Here is an 18,480-nt window from a genome sequence, read left to right as displayed (position 1 = left end):
GCTTGAGCTACAGTACCTGAAGTCTAAACGAAGTGGCTGAGGACAGATCTGATGTCTGATCCAAGAATCTGTTGAGGAGGGACAAAACCAGACAAAACTGACGCAGAGTTATGGTGAGTACATAACTTAATTTTTCTTCAGTTAGTAATGTCACCTGTAGACATATCAAACTTTTCATTTTTGATAGGACAAGTACATGAACAAGTAGGTACACATTATTTATTGCAGTCTGATACTAGTGTACATGCCAATAGCTGTTTTTTATAAGAACTGGTTATACTTATTGGGTCAAAAATGAGGGATGGGGAGGAGGGTTATAGTAGTCTAGATGACAGATAATGAGCAGTTGGTTCAGTTGCTGGATAGGCTGATTATGTAATGCAGGCTAACCTGAGAATTGTTCTTAGCTAGAGTTTGGCATAACACACAAATTCAAGTATAAATAATATAATGACAGCTTACAAGGTGCTGTAAATTGCACTTCATAGCTATAGTTTGGTACAGAACACAATTACTGTAGTAAGAGAACATTACCAGAGTTCTGTATATTATCAACAATAGGATGAGGAGTAAGCAAAGAGTAAAAATTACATGCACTATGCTGAAAATAGCAGATTTGGACGCCAGCAGTAGCAGAATTGGAATTTGGCTCATATACCACACACCACAGTAGAATGAAGAAGTGTTGGCTCTGATACCACAACACATGCTTCAAAGGTTCAGAAGGTTATGGTGTCGCACAGCAATTGTTTCTAAAATGTCGCAAATCACATGCTTCATAAATGGAATAAGCTGTTGTGCCACACAGTAATAGCTTCTAGGATTTTTCAGACTTGGTTCCCTCATGTATAGTCAGTAGCTAGTGTAAGCACAAACTGAAATATTAATATCAGCACTTGTTAATGATTGCTATGATCTGGTCTGGGAGCAGCAAGAAGCTGTTATAACAGCAATTTGAGTAACAAACCTACAGCAGCAGCAATATGCAAGGCAGTTCAGCCAAGCTGGGAGCAACAGGAAGTTTCTATAGGCAAATAACTGTCACATTTCTCAACTTGGTGCAGTTTAGACCCAACCTGTGTTATGAGTAGCAACCTTTATCAACTGTGCAAACTAGAAGAGGTTCCAAGGTAAGTGTAGAGAATGTTGGGTAACAGTTATAAGCACATTAAAACTATTTTATCTGTACAGTGCAATATATCCCACAGCTGCAGTATGTGCAACAAGTTCAAATCCAGTTAGACCTGGACAATCCAGTAGGAATGGGTAGAAAAGAAAGAGAGGACAAAGCAGCCCAGCCAAGTAGAGCTGCAGAGAAAAGCTGCACTTCGTAAAAGTCACAGCCAATCAGAAAATCAGCTGTAAGTTAACAAGGAAACAGAATCCCCACAACGTTGTATATTTTTACTGCGACTAGAAAAACACCAAAAAGTGTTGCAAATGAACAACACTGACACAGTAAACAGTATTGACAGATTAGCAGTAAATGTATTTGCAAAACAGATAGATGGAATTGGATTACTTAAAACACTACCTTGCTGTTTCTGGGACTAGTAGCAGAGTCAATTCTGGTTAGAACTGGTTGTAGCAGTGTGTTGCAAGGAAAGGCAGCAGAAAGTAGCCTACTAAATAGAACAAGATGTCCATCTGTAGAGCACAGTTTAAATACTATGTTTAATAAAGTCACAGCCACTTAGAAAATCAGCTGTAAATTAAGCCAGAAGCAGGCAGAACAACCAGAATACCAGCAAATGCCCTACTCCTACTAGGAAAAAAAAAGTGCATCAGTGAAAAAAATGGCACAGTAATCAGTTTTAACAGATTTATCAGTAAATGCATTTCAGACCCCCCACAGACGGAATTAGATTAAATTAAAAAAAAAAAAAAAACGTTCTCTGATGTCTTTGGGACTGGCAGCAAGATCAAATCCAGTCAAAACTTCTCAGTCCACTAGCAGTGTGTGGTCTGCAAATCTGGCAAAATGCAACCTAGCCAAATACTGGACTTGTCTGGGAATTGACCCCGAGACCTTTTATACCCTAAGAAAGATTATGTCCCTAGACCAACAATCAGTGTTAAAATAGTTTGACTGGCTAAACCAAATTTTCACAATTAATAAGTGGCATTCCTTGCAGAAGAAGTTTTGGACACCCAAGCTTTAATAAAAGCATTACCGTCAGTGAGAGAAAAAAAAAGAAAACAAATGTCTGCCTTTTTCTTGTGTTCACTGGTAGTTTAAAAAAGTTTATATACAAAGCCAGTAGTAGATAAAATATGAAGTTACAGTAGCACAGAAACTCGTATGTACTGTTTGTGTCATGTAACCAACTCACAAATATGTGGTCTTGTCCTCATTGTTTGCAAGTCAGGACCATAGTCACGAATGTACTAATCAAATTAAAATATGCAAAGAAAAATGGTTTATCAGGACAATGATTCCATTGCAATGTGCAGTGACTAATGGAAACTTAAGAGCTGTAAGTCATTCCATCTTAGCTTGCTCTGTGAAATAGAGGACCAGTCTGTGACCTAGATGACCTAAGCTCGATTAGCAGCTTGGGTACAGGAAGAGCCACACAGGGAAACAGTAGGAGCGTACAGTAAATGCCAGCTAGCCTATTCTAGTGGGAAGGACTAAGGATCTGGTGGCTGTTTTGCTTTACACAACAGAAGGCTTGTAGACCAAACTGCTGGACCTAGAGTTGTGGGCTCAGCTTACCAGGCAAGTGATGACAGCCTTCATTAACATGTGGATGGAGACATTCAAATGCAGGGCTGTAGTAGGCTGTCATAGTGATGCAGGTGTCCACATTAGCTACTGAGTGTCTAGATAAGGGCCTAATAATAAGCCTGTGATGGCTGCATGAACGACAGCCTCTGCATTTAGCTCTCACCTGTTGTAACAAATGGGCTGAATGACTGTGGAGAGCTGGAGGTTGACAGGTAGTGGTGGGGCACAAAGTATACAAAAACAAATAAATAAAATAAATCATTCCATGGTGACAGCTGCTATATCAGTTACAGAGAGAAGGGTATTTCAGATAGTGCTTTAAAACCTGGTCTGTTTCTCTTATCTGAAACTTTTATGGGGTCATGTTCTTGTAATCCTGATTTAGAAAAACAAATACAGTGATAACAGTACCAAACAAGTGAGTTTGGGTAATGCTGGAAATCACTCATAGTGACACATGGAATTATTTATCCTTCAGATATACCTTTGGCCTATTTTATGAAATGTTTTTAACAGAATCTAATTAGAAATAAGTGATTTTTTGACAGCGCCTCAAGATGTGCTTCTTTTTCTTTCTATTTAATGCACATTGTGCATTTCTACAAGAGCTAGTTCACTGAATCTTCTGTATACTTTTCCCCAAAACAAACTTTATTAATACATATATCTTGAGGTACGAGTAGCAGTCTTTTATAAGCTATGCAGTGCTCGCACAGACAGTAGATTAAAGATGCATAGATAATTTTTTCTGGTTTCTTTTCATCCAGTTAACACTGAAGTTTTGTCCAGTTCTATAATTGCATACAGTGATTCCATTAAGGCAAGATTCAAGCTGACATTTCTCCTTTATTTTTCTATTCAGTATTGTTGCTGTCTGTGTACTAGAGCCACTGTGCCCTTTATCCACATCCTTTCTTCATTGCCAGCTAGATATTTCAATAGCAGCTTTAAATCCTTGAATTTGGGTAAGTTCTTATATTTCCCCATGTCTGCATAATATTTTTTTTAATTGATTGCATTTTGGTAGAGCCTGATATATACACCCCCCCCCCCCCCAAAAAAAAAAAAAATCCTTGTCCCTAGGGACAGGTGTTTCTCAACCAAATATTTCATAACCAATCCTTGAAAATCCTTTAGAAATTAATTTAACTTGCCAGAGTCCCAGAAATATGCAGTCTGTCGTAAGCTATATCTGCAGCAATTATTATTCACAGTTTGAAAAAATTTTAATTTTGCCAGAATATAAAAAATACATATGCATATGTATAAGCGTTTACAAGCAAGTACTCCAAGTTCCTGGAATTTGGTAGTATACTGTGAAATGTCAAGTACCTGAAACTATTCCTGCTCCACTATTTATCAGGTAGTTTTTACCAAGTAGCCTTAACTTTGTCCACCTAATGACATTTTAGCTTGGAAAATGTCTTATAAGCTTTTATTGTTTCCCCCTCCCCAGACTCGCTTTACTGCTTCCTTCCTTGACCTCATTCAGTCACATAACTGACTTTACTGCATCTTTCTTCTCCCGTGTCACCTACTTTAATTTCTCCTCCTTTTTGCCGCAGATATTTAAAAGCCCATCTTGTTTTTGGTTGTAGTTGATGTTGTTCCTGCACTTGCTGCCATGAGATTATCTTCCTATAAACTAATTTGTGATGCTCAGTATCTTAACCTTGTTAACTTCCTGTGCAACTGCCGTATTTGTGATCTGTCCTGGAAATCCTCCCTGTTGTTGGAGATTGGCAGCACTATGAGGTTTCAACATCTGCAGAGACTATCTACAAAAAGTATCATCATCTGATGTCGCATTGCATCTGTAGCTGAGGTTTCTGCTTCTCTTGTCCCAACAATTCTTCATCTACACCCACAGTATAGTCATTCCTTTCTTGTATAATTGTTTTCCATCTAAAATTATTATTGTGGACGGTTGCCCACGCGGTAATGTGGTTTTGGTCCCGCGTGCCGGATTTGCTCGAAGACCGAGGTAAATCTACCAACTCGTGCTATTATTTTATATTACAGAAAGAGTTTAAGAAAGAAATAACAATTTAATATAATATAAATAATTGTAATAATCGCGCGCGCTAATTGCTGTCGCTGTCCAGGTCTGGTGTTCGGTGCTGGTTCTTGATGTCATGCAGTTGCTGCCACGAAAAGCATCAGAAGGCAAAGCAAAAGCAAAGGAGAAAAAAAAAGCTATGTTAATTTTTATGCTGCTTTAAATATAGAATGTTAAATGGGTAACAAATGAGATTAAACTTAGCTTAATTGAGTCTCGCTTAGCTTTGTTTGCTTACCTGTTAGTTATGTTCATTTAACTAACGAGATAAAAAGAGAAAACAGCGGAGGAGATACAGATCTCCTGCCGTTGCTTACTGTGTCTAATGTTAAAAGGAGTTTTAACAAAAAAGCGCAGAAAAAAAAAAGCGATTGAGATCTGTGCTTTTTTTTTAACTGTGTCGCTATGTTATCTTTTTTTAACATAGCGAGTTTATACTAACGGAAAAACGGAAAAGTCGAGGGCGGAGACCTTTTTAATAGTTAGATTGTTGATTTAGCGCTGGTTGGGTTGGGCTGGCCAATCAGCGTGCACGTTTTAGAGGAGGCATTGTATAATACTAGATAGGTCCCTAAGCAGCAAAGACATTTGACATGCTTTACTATAAATAAGAATGAACAGGACTCCCCACCCCCTCCATCTCCAAGTGTATTTGTGGAAGGCTGTTGCTACTTAAGGATTTTCTTATTTGTTCTGTGATCCACTAGAGAGTGTATGCACACTAAAGCATTCTGTGATTTGTGCAAAATATTTCAAAGCCTGCTATTTGAATTAAATGATAAAAGAATCTGCAGTCCAACCTGTTAACTGGAAAAAAATAAAGCCATGGCAGGGAAGTCTGACAGTTAAGCCCATAAGGTTAAACAGGAGAAGAGCCAGAAGCAAAATATCTTTTCATTATTAATTGAAACATAGAAATAAAAAGTGGAAGATAAAGGCATCCCTAGACCAGAAAGATGGAAAATGTCAAAGATAAAGAGGTCTTCATCTAACAATGTAGAAAAGTAAGCTGAAGTAATTGAAGTAGCGGCAAATATCTTAGCCAAAAAATGTAATGTGAGCTCCGCCCCCACAAACTGTCATCACTGTTCCCGCGCACATACACCTCACAGTTCCTGACTCCATCAAAGATTTCTATGGAACAAGTCCTCTCAACCTTGTCAAAAGCAAAGAATACCACATCTGTGGCTTAGGTTCATAGGTTCATACTAGGCTATCTGCCCTAGGGCATTTATAACCCCAGCCAGAGTATGTTTGGCTTTCGCCACCCATTTTAAATTTAATTTTGCTATGCCCTTTTTTGAGGTTAGTATACTGTGCCTCTGTCTAACAGTGACACAGAAGTGATACCTGGGGTAAACCTACGATCTCCCATCCACTCATCAAGATTCCTCTTGAAGAGAGTCAATGAGGGACTCTGCCTAACCTGGACTGGGATTTTATTCCAGAGTGAAGGGAGCCTCTGGGTTATGAATCTGTCCCTCCAGCATGTCCTGTTTATTTCATTGCTGAGGTTCAAGTCTCTCGAATGTGTAGCTCGATGGGATTTGGATTTTTTGAGGTGCAGCATGTCCCTTAATTCCGGGTTGGACATGGCTTTATGCGTCAGGCACAGGTCGCCTCTGAGCAGGCGGTATGCCACTGAGTAGAGCTGGAGTTTCTTTAACCGTGCAGCATATGGCACCTGGTTGAGCCCTTTGATCCTCTTGGTGAGGTACTTTTGGGGTCTTTCCACTTGCTGCAGGTGTTCGGTAAGGTACATCCCAAAAGGGGTATTGTACTTTATTATGGGCCTGATGAGGGATGAGTAAAGAGGCACGATGACTTCCCCTAATCTAGATGTGAATCCCTTCATGATTAGGTGGGCTACATAAAATGTTTTTCTAACCACTTTGGCCACGTGGTTTTCAAATGAGAGAATGCTATCAACTTGGGTCCCCAGGTCCCTAATTACTTCTTCTGTACTTAATGGATTACCACCTATGTGGTAATTTGTGGGCACTTTGTTTTTGCCAAAGGGGATGACTATACACTTTTTGGCGTTTAGCTTGAGGCCATGGCTCTGGCAACAGTTGTCTGTTTCTATGAGGCCCTTTTGGAGGATGCTTGTGTTGGCTGGAGAGTCGATTATGGCGCCCAGTTTGCAGTCATCTGCGAACTTGGTCAGCCACAGTCCTTCTGTGTTGGCCTGTACCTCCGAGAAATATATACCGAACAAGAGAGGTCCCAGGACTGAGCCTTGTGGGATGCCACTTGTAACTGGTTTGGAGTCTGACATGGCTCCAGCAATTCTAACCATGTGGGTTCTGTCCTTGAGCCAGTTTGCAACCCATCTAGTGACATAGGGGTTTATATTTAAGCTGGTGAGCTTATCTATAATGCCAGAGTGGGGTATTGTATCGAAGACTTTTGCGAGGTCCAGGTAGGCTGTGTGGACCACCTTCCCTTCATCAATGGCCTTGGTGACTGTTTCAAAGAAGTCGACCAGGTTTAAGAGGCAGGATCTGCCCTTAACAAAGCCAAACTGGGTAGGATCCAGTGTCTGTAGGTCCCCAATATCTTTATTTATGAGGTCCATGATGATCCTTTCCATAGCTTTGCAGACCAAGCTAGTCAGGCTTATGGGGCGATAGTTTCCAGGGTCCGTTGAGGCACCACCTTTGTGGAGAGGGACCACTGTTGCTGTATGCCACTCTTTGGGTACATATCCTGTAGTAAGGCTGAGATTGAACAGCAGTTTTATGTTTGGGTTTAGCTCTTCTTGGAGTTCATGTAGGATGCAGCCGAGGACACCGTCTGGTCCCATTGATGCTGTGTTTTTTGCTTTGGAGAGGGCGGCTCTTACCTGAGCATCTGAGATGTCAGGGGGGCAGCACTCTGCTGGGATAGATATTTGCCCTTTTGGTGGGGAGGGGGGGAGAAGTTTGCGCTGAACCTGTCAGCTAGTATGTTGGCAATGTCTGTGGGTTCGGTGTATTTTATGTCATTTTGGACTAATTCTGAGCATATCTGGGAATTCCCACCCAGGTTCCTAACATAACTAAAGAAAGCCTTGTCATTATCCTTAGTGTCCTGTGCAATTTTTCTCTCGAAGCTGGCCTTAGACGATTTTATGAGTGCCCTTAGTTTTTTGCTAATACTGATCAGAGATGCCTTCCCTTTTGGGATTTTGCTCTATCATGTAGTAGCTTCCTCCTTCTATTGTATAGTTTGTTTATGACTGGGGTCCACCAGACAGGACGTCTGCCTTTGGAGGATTGGGTCTTGGTTTTATTTGGGATTGCATGATCCATGCATTCCTGAAGATGTTCATAGAATGTATTTATAAAGGATTCTGCGGTCTGGGCCGTATTTTCCACAGGCCCGGGGGCTTTGATGGATTCCACCTCGGTTTTGAGGAGTGTGAAATTTGCTTTAGAGAAGTTTTTCACTGTGGTTTTCTGGGCAGGGGGTGGGGTCGGGATGTGAATATCCAGTGAGATCAGTTTATGGTCTGATCTTACCAGTGAGGGATACACTTCTGGTCTGGAGCATAGAGTCCCCATGTTGGTGATGATCAGGTCCAGTATGTTTCACCTCTTGTGGGAGTGGTAACAAGTTGTTCCATAGCATTTGAGTTTATGAATTCTAGGAACCTTTGGGCTAGGGTGTTGGAGCTAGAGTAATGCTCCCAGTCTATGTTTGGGTAGTTGAAGTCACCCAATATAATGGTGTTTGGAGAGACCTTCATATTTTCCAGTGTTCTCAGGAAGGCTGAGTGGGGTTCCTGGGTTTGGGAGGGTGGTCTGTAGCAGGCTATAAACTGGAAGGCAGTTTTACCCACTGTTAGTTGCACATGGATAGTCTCTGATGCTTCGTGCTTTGCCACCAACCTGGAGGTGTGGGTATCTTTGATGAATATCGATACTCCCCCTCCTTTTGTGGTTTGGTCCAAGTTTTGGGGCCGAAAAGCATGGTATGAGGTATAACCTGGTAGTGCTGGGGTGCTGTCGGGAGCCCTGAACCAGGTTTCTGTTACTGCACAGATATTGATGTTCTCCATGCTAAGGAGAGTTTCAAGTGCGTGCATCTTGAGGTTTAGACTTCTGGCGTTGAGTAGCATTACTCTTAGTTTCTTAAACCTTGTGATACCTATGGAGGTGGGTTTGTCTTTTGAGCCTTGCCTAAAAAAGGCACTATGGGGGTAGCAAGAGCCTTTTTGTGGTATTATACCTAGCAGCCTGATTATTAACATTGAATATGGCTTTTCAGAGCCTCTTTTTAAACCCATTCATTGTGATTCTAGCCACTGGCTACATCCCAGATGTCCGGAGAACAGCCACTGTAATGCTCCCACTTGAAAGAGGTCCAAACACAGACCCATATAGCTATAGACTCATCAGTCTTACCAGTCCTATTTGTAAGGACATGGAATGTGTGATCTTAGAGCTCATTAGTGCAGACATTGATAAACTATTGGCCCCTGGATCCTGATGAGTTCAGCTTTTTCAAAACAAGGTTCGGTCTTAACTTCACACACTTCTTCATAAAAGTAAGTGAAACTGTAGACATGACAATTTTTTCTCTACGCGACTGTTATGTAGTCAACACCACATATCAAGATCTGGTTATTCCATTTGATACTGTTCCACATGTGGGTGTAACTGAAAATCTCACAAACCTGAATATTAATCACATATGTAATAAGGTGAATAGCAAACTGGTTCATGGTCACTTACCATGTTAAGAACTGCAGACAGCACTCCAGAAAATAAAAATGCTCTAGTAATGCACCACAGAGCTCGGTACGTGTCTTCCTACTATTTTCTATTTTTCTTGGACAGTTGCAAGCCTCAGTTTTCCATGTTTTTGGCTAACTGCATTTACATATGACTGGACCCACTGACATGAGGCTACTCCAGGAGATGGACTATGGAAACAACCAGTACAAGGTAAATAGCCTCAAACTAAATGTGAAAGAAACATAGTAGTGTTCAGTTTGATAAAATAAATATTTTATCAAAATATCGCATAGAAGACAAACCTGGGTTTGTTCCCTAGTGGAACCATTGGCGAGGGGGGTTGGCATAATGGTTAAGGTGTTTCCCTCACAGATGGGAAGTACAGGGTTTGATTAATGAGTTGGGGATGGTATAATGGGTAAAATGTTTACCTCACAGACACAAGGTTCAGGGTTTGATTCTCGCATTTGATTACTGTGTAATAGTTAGATGTACAATAGTCCGCAGACTGATTACCTAGTATGTAAGTTGAGGGGTTGGTGTAATGGTCAAGGTATTTACCTTACAGACACAAGGTATAGGATTTGATTCTCACTTTTGAAAGGTAAATTGGCTAGGCTTAATTTGGTCCACAAGGGCAGCTAGCCCAGTATTTACCTATGTACCTGTCAAAATAGATGCTGTCTTTAGAGCTCTAGGCACCTTTGTGGATGATTTATTTTCATTTGACCATCATATCACCATGGTAGGTAGAAGATCCTTCTGTCTGTATCATTTATTAACCAGTGTGTCATTGCATACAAATGAAAGAAAGAAAGAAATTCTTGTTCCCATTTCACTGAACTCTTACCTGCATTGTCATTAAATGTAATGCTCCCATTGGGCCTGCCTTTTTTATTTTTCTTTGAGATAGGGGGTAACACCTGATACATGGTGTTCTGACTAGGATAAATAATATTATGACTGATTGCTAGGCATTTACCTGTGAATCTGCCCTTACTAAGGCCTCCTGCATTTAAGGGCAGAAACTAATCGCACTGTCAGAGAACTGCAGGGGATGCCCTTGCCTCCATAGTTGTATTATTATTATTCAGGGAGAGACTCAGGATAATTTCTACACCCAACCCGTCACCTAATGTGAGGACTTTTTTCACCACAGGGGCTTGCAAAACCTTGACTCTGCTCATGCATGGCTTTCTTGCATATGTAGTAGGGGGGGGTATCATCACCAGTGTGGCAAAGCCAAGTACATAGCCACAGCTTAGTGCTGTTTAATAGTGCCCTTAGGTGCCTGGCATCAGTACAGTAGTAATCAGACCATCTGATTTCCCAGATTGGGCAAGCTAGTAACATCTCCCGACTTTTACCCTCACTTACCCAACCCCTCATGTTCCTGAGCCACTTCAAAAATTTGGGATGTCTGTAGCATAGTGAGAGATGTATCCCTGTGTGCTACAGAGCCATGACACTGCATCGTATTGTAACCTGACATTAAGCCCCACATTCTTAAGCTCAGAATTGTGGACTAGGAGCTTACGTTTCATTTTCAGTAAAGCCTCTTGGGTTTTCCTTTGTTAAGCCTGGACAAGGTATACAACATGTCTTCATGGCAGGACTGTTTTGTGTTGAATAAAACCAGTGTAGGTCTTTCCCAGGCAAGAAATGCACGTCATCTTTATTGAAGTATTTTGAGATGCAAGTTTTTGGAAGAAGTAAAAGTAAGAATTGCAGCTGTGGAACTTGAACTTAAAGGGCTATGTGACATCTGTTTTGTTTGTATGTGTTTTAAGTTTTTATTCTAGATTTGTAGTTAAGTTTCACATGTCCTTTTTTTCTCTTGCCCTTTTAGTTGTGTCGATGCTACAACGTTGCTCTATTTCAGTTTGTTTGCACCCCTGATATATATGACATTCTTGAAGAGTTTCTTTGGGTAAGTCCACATATCACTTAAATAACTGGCCTGAGCTACAGTGAACCATACTGTCTTATATTTCAGTGCAGTGATTTTCAGAAGTATGTTCCTAACAGAGTTAAAGAATACCGAATGAGACTACATGAAGTAAAACTTTATCCTGCTGTGTAGCAGGTATACCAACCGTGACATGATATGGTTTTAACTTGACAAAATACAAGAATCACTTAAAAAGAACAGTAGACTGATTTTGTCAGGTTGGCTTGCCCATAGTACTGTTCCAAATTAAAAGTCTGAATTCATCCTGCAGCTTTAAAATGTGCTTAAAATGTGTTTGGTTTAACTTTTATCCTTTTATTCTGTAATAACAGCACTGGTTAAGTTACTTTATTTTGTAGTGATTTAAAGGTAGGACATTCATTTTCGCTTAATTCAAATAATTCTATACTGTTCCCGATCACAGTATGTTAGTTATTAATCAATCTAACATTTTAACATGGAATGAAATTTAGGTAGCATATTTAAAATGTAAAAACAAAAATAGAGGGAAAAAAAAGAAAAATAACTGTTTTATACGCACCTAGACTGGCAACCACACACCAGTTTGGAACAATCAATGCCAGTCAAATAAAGCATATGTATATTTACTCTACCATTACTAAAAGATAAGCAAGGTAAACTCCAGTTTTATATTATAGACAGTTTACTACATGTAATAACTGCAACTCGAAACGAGTCTCTTTCTTAACGTCCTCATTCACATCAGCAATGAGGAAATACCTTCTTGTTACTTTAATTTTAACTGACAGATCTCAATAGCGTTTCTCTATTTAAAAATGGGAACGTTACGTAGCTACGAGGAACATTTCATTAATATAGTCTAAAAAGGCTATAAGTGCTACTATACGAGACTCAGACTGAAAATAACAATAAACATTTTAATAAAAGGAAAATTAATTAAATAATAGACATGACACCAGTAGGCTGAAAAACATAGTTATAAAACATAACAATTTAACTATGATATTACTAGATTAAATAAATAGCTATATCAAGTAGTAAAAATTTTTAACATTTATTTATTAAAACAAAGAGAAGAAGAGAAACTTAATAGGATGATAAGACATGTATAAATAGTTGTAGGAAACATACCTTTTCTTGTGTATATATATATATGTATATATATATATATATATATATATATATATATATATATATATATATGTTGTGAATAAATGCATGAGATTAAAGGACTTTATTTTGTTTCATTTAGATGCTTTTAATAGTTAGGCTGCAGTTGACACTTTGAGAGATTTCATAGAAGTTGATACTTTGGATTCAGTTTTCTGTTTCTTTTTTTTTTTTGACATCAGTCCAGACATTTTTGTCAGTGGTTCTCTTCAGGGATGGAGATGCCCATTCTATATCTTCAGAAATGGTTATAATGTTATTGTTTTGAATGAAATGCACGGCTTCTTCCAGAGTGTTGAAGGTTCTCATCTCAGGTGCATTATTTTAATTTTTGCAGGAAAGGCTATTTGAGCTTTAATATTATTCTGTTTTAGAGTTTTTATTAGAGGCCATACCTTTTTTCTCTGTTCCAGCACTTTAGTGGAGTAGTCATTGACAAATCTTATTGTGTTCTGGTTATATTTTATAGGACTTTTCCTCCAAGCTGTTTTTAACACCAGTTCTTTGTCCATAAAAGATAAGAATTTTACTATAATTGATCTTGGTGGCATGATGGATGTTGATGAAGTTGTTGCTGAAGTTCTATTCCCCAGAGCATGATGGGCCCTTTCCATTCCAAAGGAAAAACCTTCTTTAAGATTTAGAACCTCTGGTATCCAAGAGATTAGGAAAGATATAGTGTCCCCTCTTTCTGTTTTCTCAGGTAAACCAAAAATCCTGATGTTTGACCTTCTCTCTCTCTGTTTTCAAGATCATCTAGTTTGTAAGATAACCAGGTATTTTGCTTCAAGAGAAACTCTGTGTTTCCTCCTCTTTGAGCCTTTGATCAATGTCAGTCAAAGAAGTTTCAGTGTTTTGTTAACTTTGACTGTTGTTGCTGAAGTATTTCTTTGAAGACTTCTGTTTGCTTCTGTGAATTCTCTTCTAGGTTCTGTAGATTAATCTTAAAATCATCCATTTTTGTTGATAATTCTTGTAATGTGGTAGTCACCAGTTGTAGTTCCTTTTTTAGTGTCAAGTCAGCATGAGAATTATTTAGGTTGCTCATCTCTTCAGATGCTATGTATAGACTTCTAAGTAATTTGACAGGAAATTTCTTTTAGAAATCCACCAAAATTTGTGTTTAGTTGCTTTAGACTATTAACTAAATATTTGTAGTAGTTTTGTTAGTAATAGTTAATTTAATTTCCTGAATTTAGTACTAATCTATGGAGCTCCAAAAAATGCTGCTTTTCAGTTAGCCATTCAGGCTCCGCCCCCAAGGAAGTGCACTTGTAACACCCGATATACTCTTGCCATGCAACATGGCATATCTGCCCTCTAGTGGCAGTTTTGAGTATATCTTCCTTTTTTTTTTTTTTTGAACTATCACAGAGAGGGTTATAGGTTCGTAGGTGTGTAGTAGGCTAATGGCCCTGGAACCTTTACAAGCCTAGCCCGTAGGATTACCCTGGCATTAATAGGAAGTTACTAGACTATTGGTCCTGAGGCCCTTACAAGCCTAGTCAAGAATTAAGCCCAATGTTCTGACAAGTCAGCACCCAGTGCTCCTCTCTAGCAGGGGCACAGGTGGAATCCCAGAGGTGTATTTTCTCTTCCCCATCCAGTTATCCAGATTGCGCTTAAAAAGGGTTAATGAGGTACGCTGCTTCACGTGGAGTGGGAGTCTGTTCCACAGAAGGGGAAGTCTCTGGGACACAAATCTGTCCCACCAACAAGTACTTTTGATGTTACAGACCAAGGTGTACCCCCTTTTCATTCTTTGAAGCATATTAGAGCAGTATATAATGAATTGTTAAACATGCAATGAAATTATTTAGTCATTGCCCTTTTTTATTAGTATTTTAGGCTTAGCAACAAGTTTTTGAATGCATTTTATGCACCTTTCTATAGGCTTAATTTTAACAGTATCACTGCAACTTCATTATTTTATTTGGTGAGGTCTTGTTCTTTCTGTTCACTAAACTTCAGTCTTCACAGATTACCAAGGCTACTTATTTTCTTAGAATTCAGCAAATGACACTTTCAGAAAATGTGTTCTGTTCCTGCACGTTTGAGACCATGAGAGTTGAGTGAAGTCTCAAACCAACCTTGGCAGTCTGGTTCCATTAACCAGTTTCTCTCACAAGTATCCCAGTTCTTGTGCAAATGGGTGTAAGGACTTGGCAGTTCAGCCATATGTTTACTTGGACTTTTGGCCCTTTAAAAAGTGTCTTTCACTCCTTTCAGCAAATGTTCAGTTGATGCTTGGTTCTAAATTGCTTGGTTCTAAATTTCTGACTCAGCAGTTCTGCAGGGAAAATCCACAGTCTAGCACTGATGCATTTTAGTTGTGGAGTACTGAATATGTGACTCTATCAGATTGTAGTTTTTTAACAGTCCTGCTACAGTCTGCACCCCCTGTTCAACTAAAGGTTTGCAGTGTGGGATGCTGGTTACATGCTGGAACCCATATTCTGTTTCAGAATTGTTAAAATGTACTAGCTCATTCAAGCCTGCCAATAGTCATGATAATGAGGTTTTAAATACCACTTTCATGGCAAGGCTGGTTGTTGATTGCATGGAGTGTTGTAAAAAGATCCTTAAATGTAACAGAAATATATTGTTGAACAAGGTAGGCATCTTTTTGTTTTACTTCTTCAGTTATGTTTTATACACATTTTAGCTGATTAATTGCAGTACTGAATGCCAGTAATTCAGTACCATAATTAAGATACATTATAAAAGTAGTGCTGTTTGCTGTTGATGTGCAATAGGCATTGTTTACTGATACTTTTCCACGAAAGCAACACTGGCATGCAGCTCAGCACAACTTGCATGACACTGGAAGCATGGATGAGTTAAACTGTTAGCAAAAAAAAAAAAAAAAAAAGGATGAGTCATTTTCTATTACTAGAGTTACCAAACTTCCAAGTCTGTCAGAAGTAAGGGTTAATCAGTGCTGTTGCTGTTTCTTATAACAGAACAATTTCTGGATAATTTAATTGAGAATCTGAATTGATTATGTAGTCCTTGGCACACAATGAAAATAAGTCTGTCCCTAGCTTTCTCCAAGGCTGTTGATCAGTGACTTCTTAAACTGTTGCTGTCCCCTTTTTTTTTGCAAATTTCACAGAGCAGCACAACTGCTTTAATGCTCTTATTTATGAGCAGCCATTTTATGTCATCATCTGCTTGTTTTTTTTTGCATTTCTTAATGCATAAATGTAGGCCACGGTGCTGCTGTGGTTAGCGTTGTTGCCTCACAGCAAGAGGTTCTGTGGTTCGATTCTCGGTTGGAGCGCCTTCTGTGCAGAGTCTGCATGTCCTCCCCACAGTCGAGTGAATTTAAAGACATGCAGGTAGCTGCGTGCATGTGTGGTTGTGTCTTCCTTGAAGGTTGGACGCTGGGCTGGCAACTGTACTCCGTAAAAACTCACCGCCAATCATTTGCGGACCGGAGTTTTGCTGTGGTGATCCTTAACCAGGAAAAGCCAAAAGACAGTTTAGTTTAATGCATAAATGTCCTTGACCAATCCTGTATTATCATCATCATCATCATCATCTATATAGTTATCTATGTACTCTTTTTGAGAACTCCTTCAACTACTGGCAACTTTCTGTTGAAGTGTTGCTGCAGATTTGACAGTCAGACAGCTATGGGTAAATAGGTCTTATTATCCTTGTAGCTGTCATTTGCTGTGTTACTTTAGTAGCACATGCAGATTTGTATGTAGGCACAAGATGCCTTAACATTCCACATGAACTTGAATGTTCTGCTCAGGGTTCTTTTTTCCTCCCGTATTAGACGGGCTTTCAGTAAAGGATTTCTACTACTTTTAGTTACTTGGTTAGGGCATACTGAAAAGTAATGCCTGATTTTGCAGATGTAATAATAGGGACTGGATATGGTGATGTACATGTTTTGGTACTTTAGAGAATTTCAGTTAATCATAGATGGTCAGTTTCAGCTACCACAGGTCCTCCATGTATACAGTTTTGAAATTTCTTGTAATTGAAAACTGCATTCATTGCCTTTTTTGTTTGGGTGTGTTTATTCTGTGCTGCAGTAAGTGTTTATGATCTGTAGACCACTGGAGAATATACTGGCCTGTTTTGTTGAAGCAACACTGGGCCTAAAGCCATCTTTTAATGCATTTGATGATGCTTTCATTATGTTATCTGTGCCAGAAAACGTTAACACTAATTTTCTTCCTGTGGGTCACTGTTGTAGTCATTACATTAGGGCACTCTGCCACAGGATGAGGTCTGACATCTCTCAGGACTTCAGTGTTGAGCAGCCTTCTCCAATGGTCGAGCTGACGTCACTTTTACCCTGGCTGTCCTCACACACTTGGTGTAAAGGTGACCTGCTCATGCCATCTTCATTTCTTTCTTGTTGCTCTTTGGATCTGATGTGTACATAGTGTTCAGGAAAAAAAATGGAGAATAGGAGAAAAACATGGAATCTATGAAAAACATTTTTATTTATTTATTTATTTATTTATTAAATTTGTTTACTGGGAAAGTCCACTGGGCTGACGAGAGCCCATTTTCAGTGGTGGCCCGGGGAGAAAAGCCTCCAGTAGATTAATACAATAAGGAAAACTACTTTACATTCCAGAGGTGACCACCACAAGGTGGTTACTATACTTACAAAAGTTACTACAAAAAAATAAATGATACCAGTAATGAGGTACTTTTTACACAGAAAAACTGGTTCTTACATAGAAAATCTGCATAACAGTACAGAGGTGGCTGCCGCAAGGTAGTTAAAATGTTTACAGTGGTTTCTACCATGCAGTAAAACAGAGAGGAGGTACAGCTTACATCTTTAATGCTACTATACAACCTAGGTGCTACAAAGTGTAGTAGTAAGATTAAGCAACAGGACAGAGATGTGATGTTGGAGGCAGCAATGATCATAAGTTAATTAGAAAAGAGCAGTACAAGGAGTGCTAATAAAGGAGAGGGTGAGGTGACAGCGTTAGAAAGGGTACTGCAGTTGCAAATCCAGTTGGAAAGAGGATGGTTTTGGAGGGCAGATTTGAACTTCATGGGGTTTTGTTCAGAGCGTACAGAAGAGGAGAGATCATTCCAGTGCCTGGCCATAGTCCAGGAATGTAGAAGTTTACCAACTGGAAGGTTTGGTTTATAGATGTGAAGTAAGTTTTGATTTTCTGAGCGTAGTGACTTAGTGGGGGAGTAAGGGTAAATAGGGAGCTGTGGGCAGGTGAGTTTTGTGGTTTGTATATTAGTCTAAGAGAAGTAGTTAGTTGGAGATGTAGCAGGAATTGTGGGAATTCGAGCCAGTGGAGATGCCTTAAGGCTATACAGTGATGGGTAGAATAACAACAGTTAGAAGCAAACTTGGCGATTTTGTTATAACAGGATTCTAACTTCAGTTTTAAAGAGGACTGCAGGTTAGATAGTAGAGGCGCGCACTGTAGGTTAGAGAAGGAAGCAGGTAAGAGAGGGCAAGGGCTTGTTTAGTAGCAGGGGAGAGGAATTTATAGTGCCTGTATAGGAGGCCAAGCTTTTTGTGGGTTTTAGAAATGTTGGATTGAATATGAAAATCAAATTTTAGAGTATTGTCAATTATAACCCCTAAGAGTTTGGTACTGGTTACGAGTTCGATCTTTATGGAATTCAGTGAGAGAATGTTAGTCTTGGAAATTGATAGAAGTATTCTTTTTAGGGGTGAACAACATAAGTTTTGTTTTTTTTGGCATTTAAGGACAGGTGATTTTGGTGAAGCCAAGATTCAACCATAGAGAAAGCTGTTTGAGTCATTTGTTGTAGAATGGTGGGGTTAGGTGCAGAACAGACTATGGTCGAGTCATCAGCATATATGGAGGAGTGAGGTAAAGCTTGGTGTGAATTATTA

The 18,480-nt window shown here is 39.3% G+C and overlaps 1 protein-coding gene across 1 annotated transcript in view; it reads left to right on the top strand.

Annotated features, from left to right (window-relative positions):
* TPRA1 (transmembrane protein adipocyte associated 1) overlaps nucleotides 1-18,480 on the top strand; it is a 1,152,100-nt gene that overhangs the window by 1,072,022 nt on the left and 61,598 nt on the right. The window contains exon 10 of the mRNA XM_044078540.1: nucleotides 11,361-11,441. Coding sequence (XP_043934475.1) covers nucleotides 11,361-11,441 — 81 coding nt within the window. The remainder of the gene's footprint in view (nucleotides 1-11,360; nucleotides 11,442-18,480) is intronic.

The sequence above is a fragment of the Protopterus annectens genome, chromosome 7.part1 (assembly GCF_019279795.1).
Source record: "Protopterus annectens isolate FY-2018-M chromosome 7.part1, PAN1.0, whole genome shotgun sequence".
NCBI lineage: Eukaryota > Metazoa > Chordata > Ceratodontiformes > Protopteridae > Protopterus > Protopterus annectens.
Note: the sequence above shows the minus strand (reverse complement) of the source record. Positions and strands in the feature narration are given on the sequence as shown.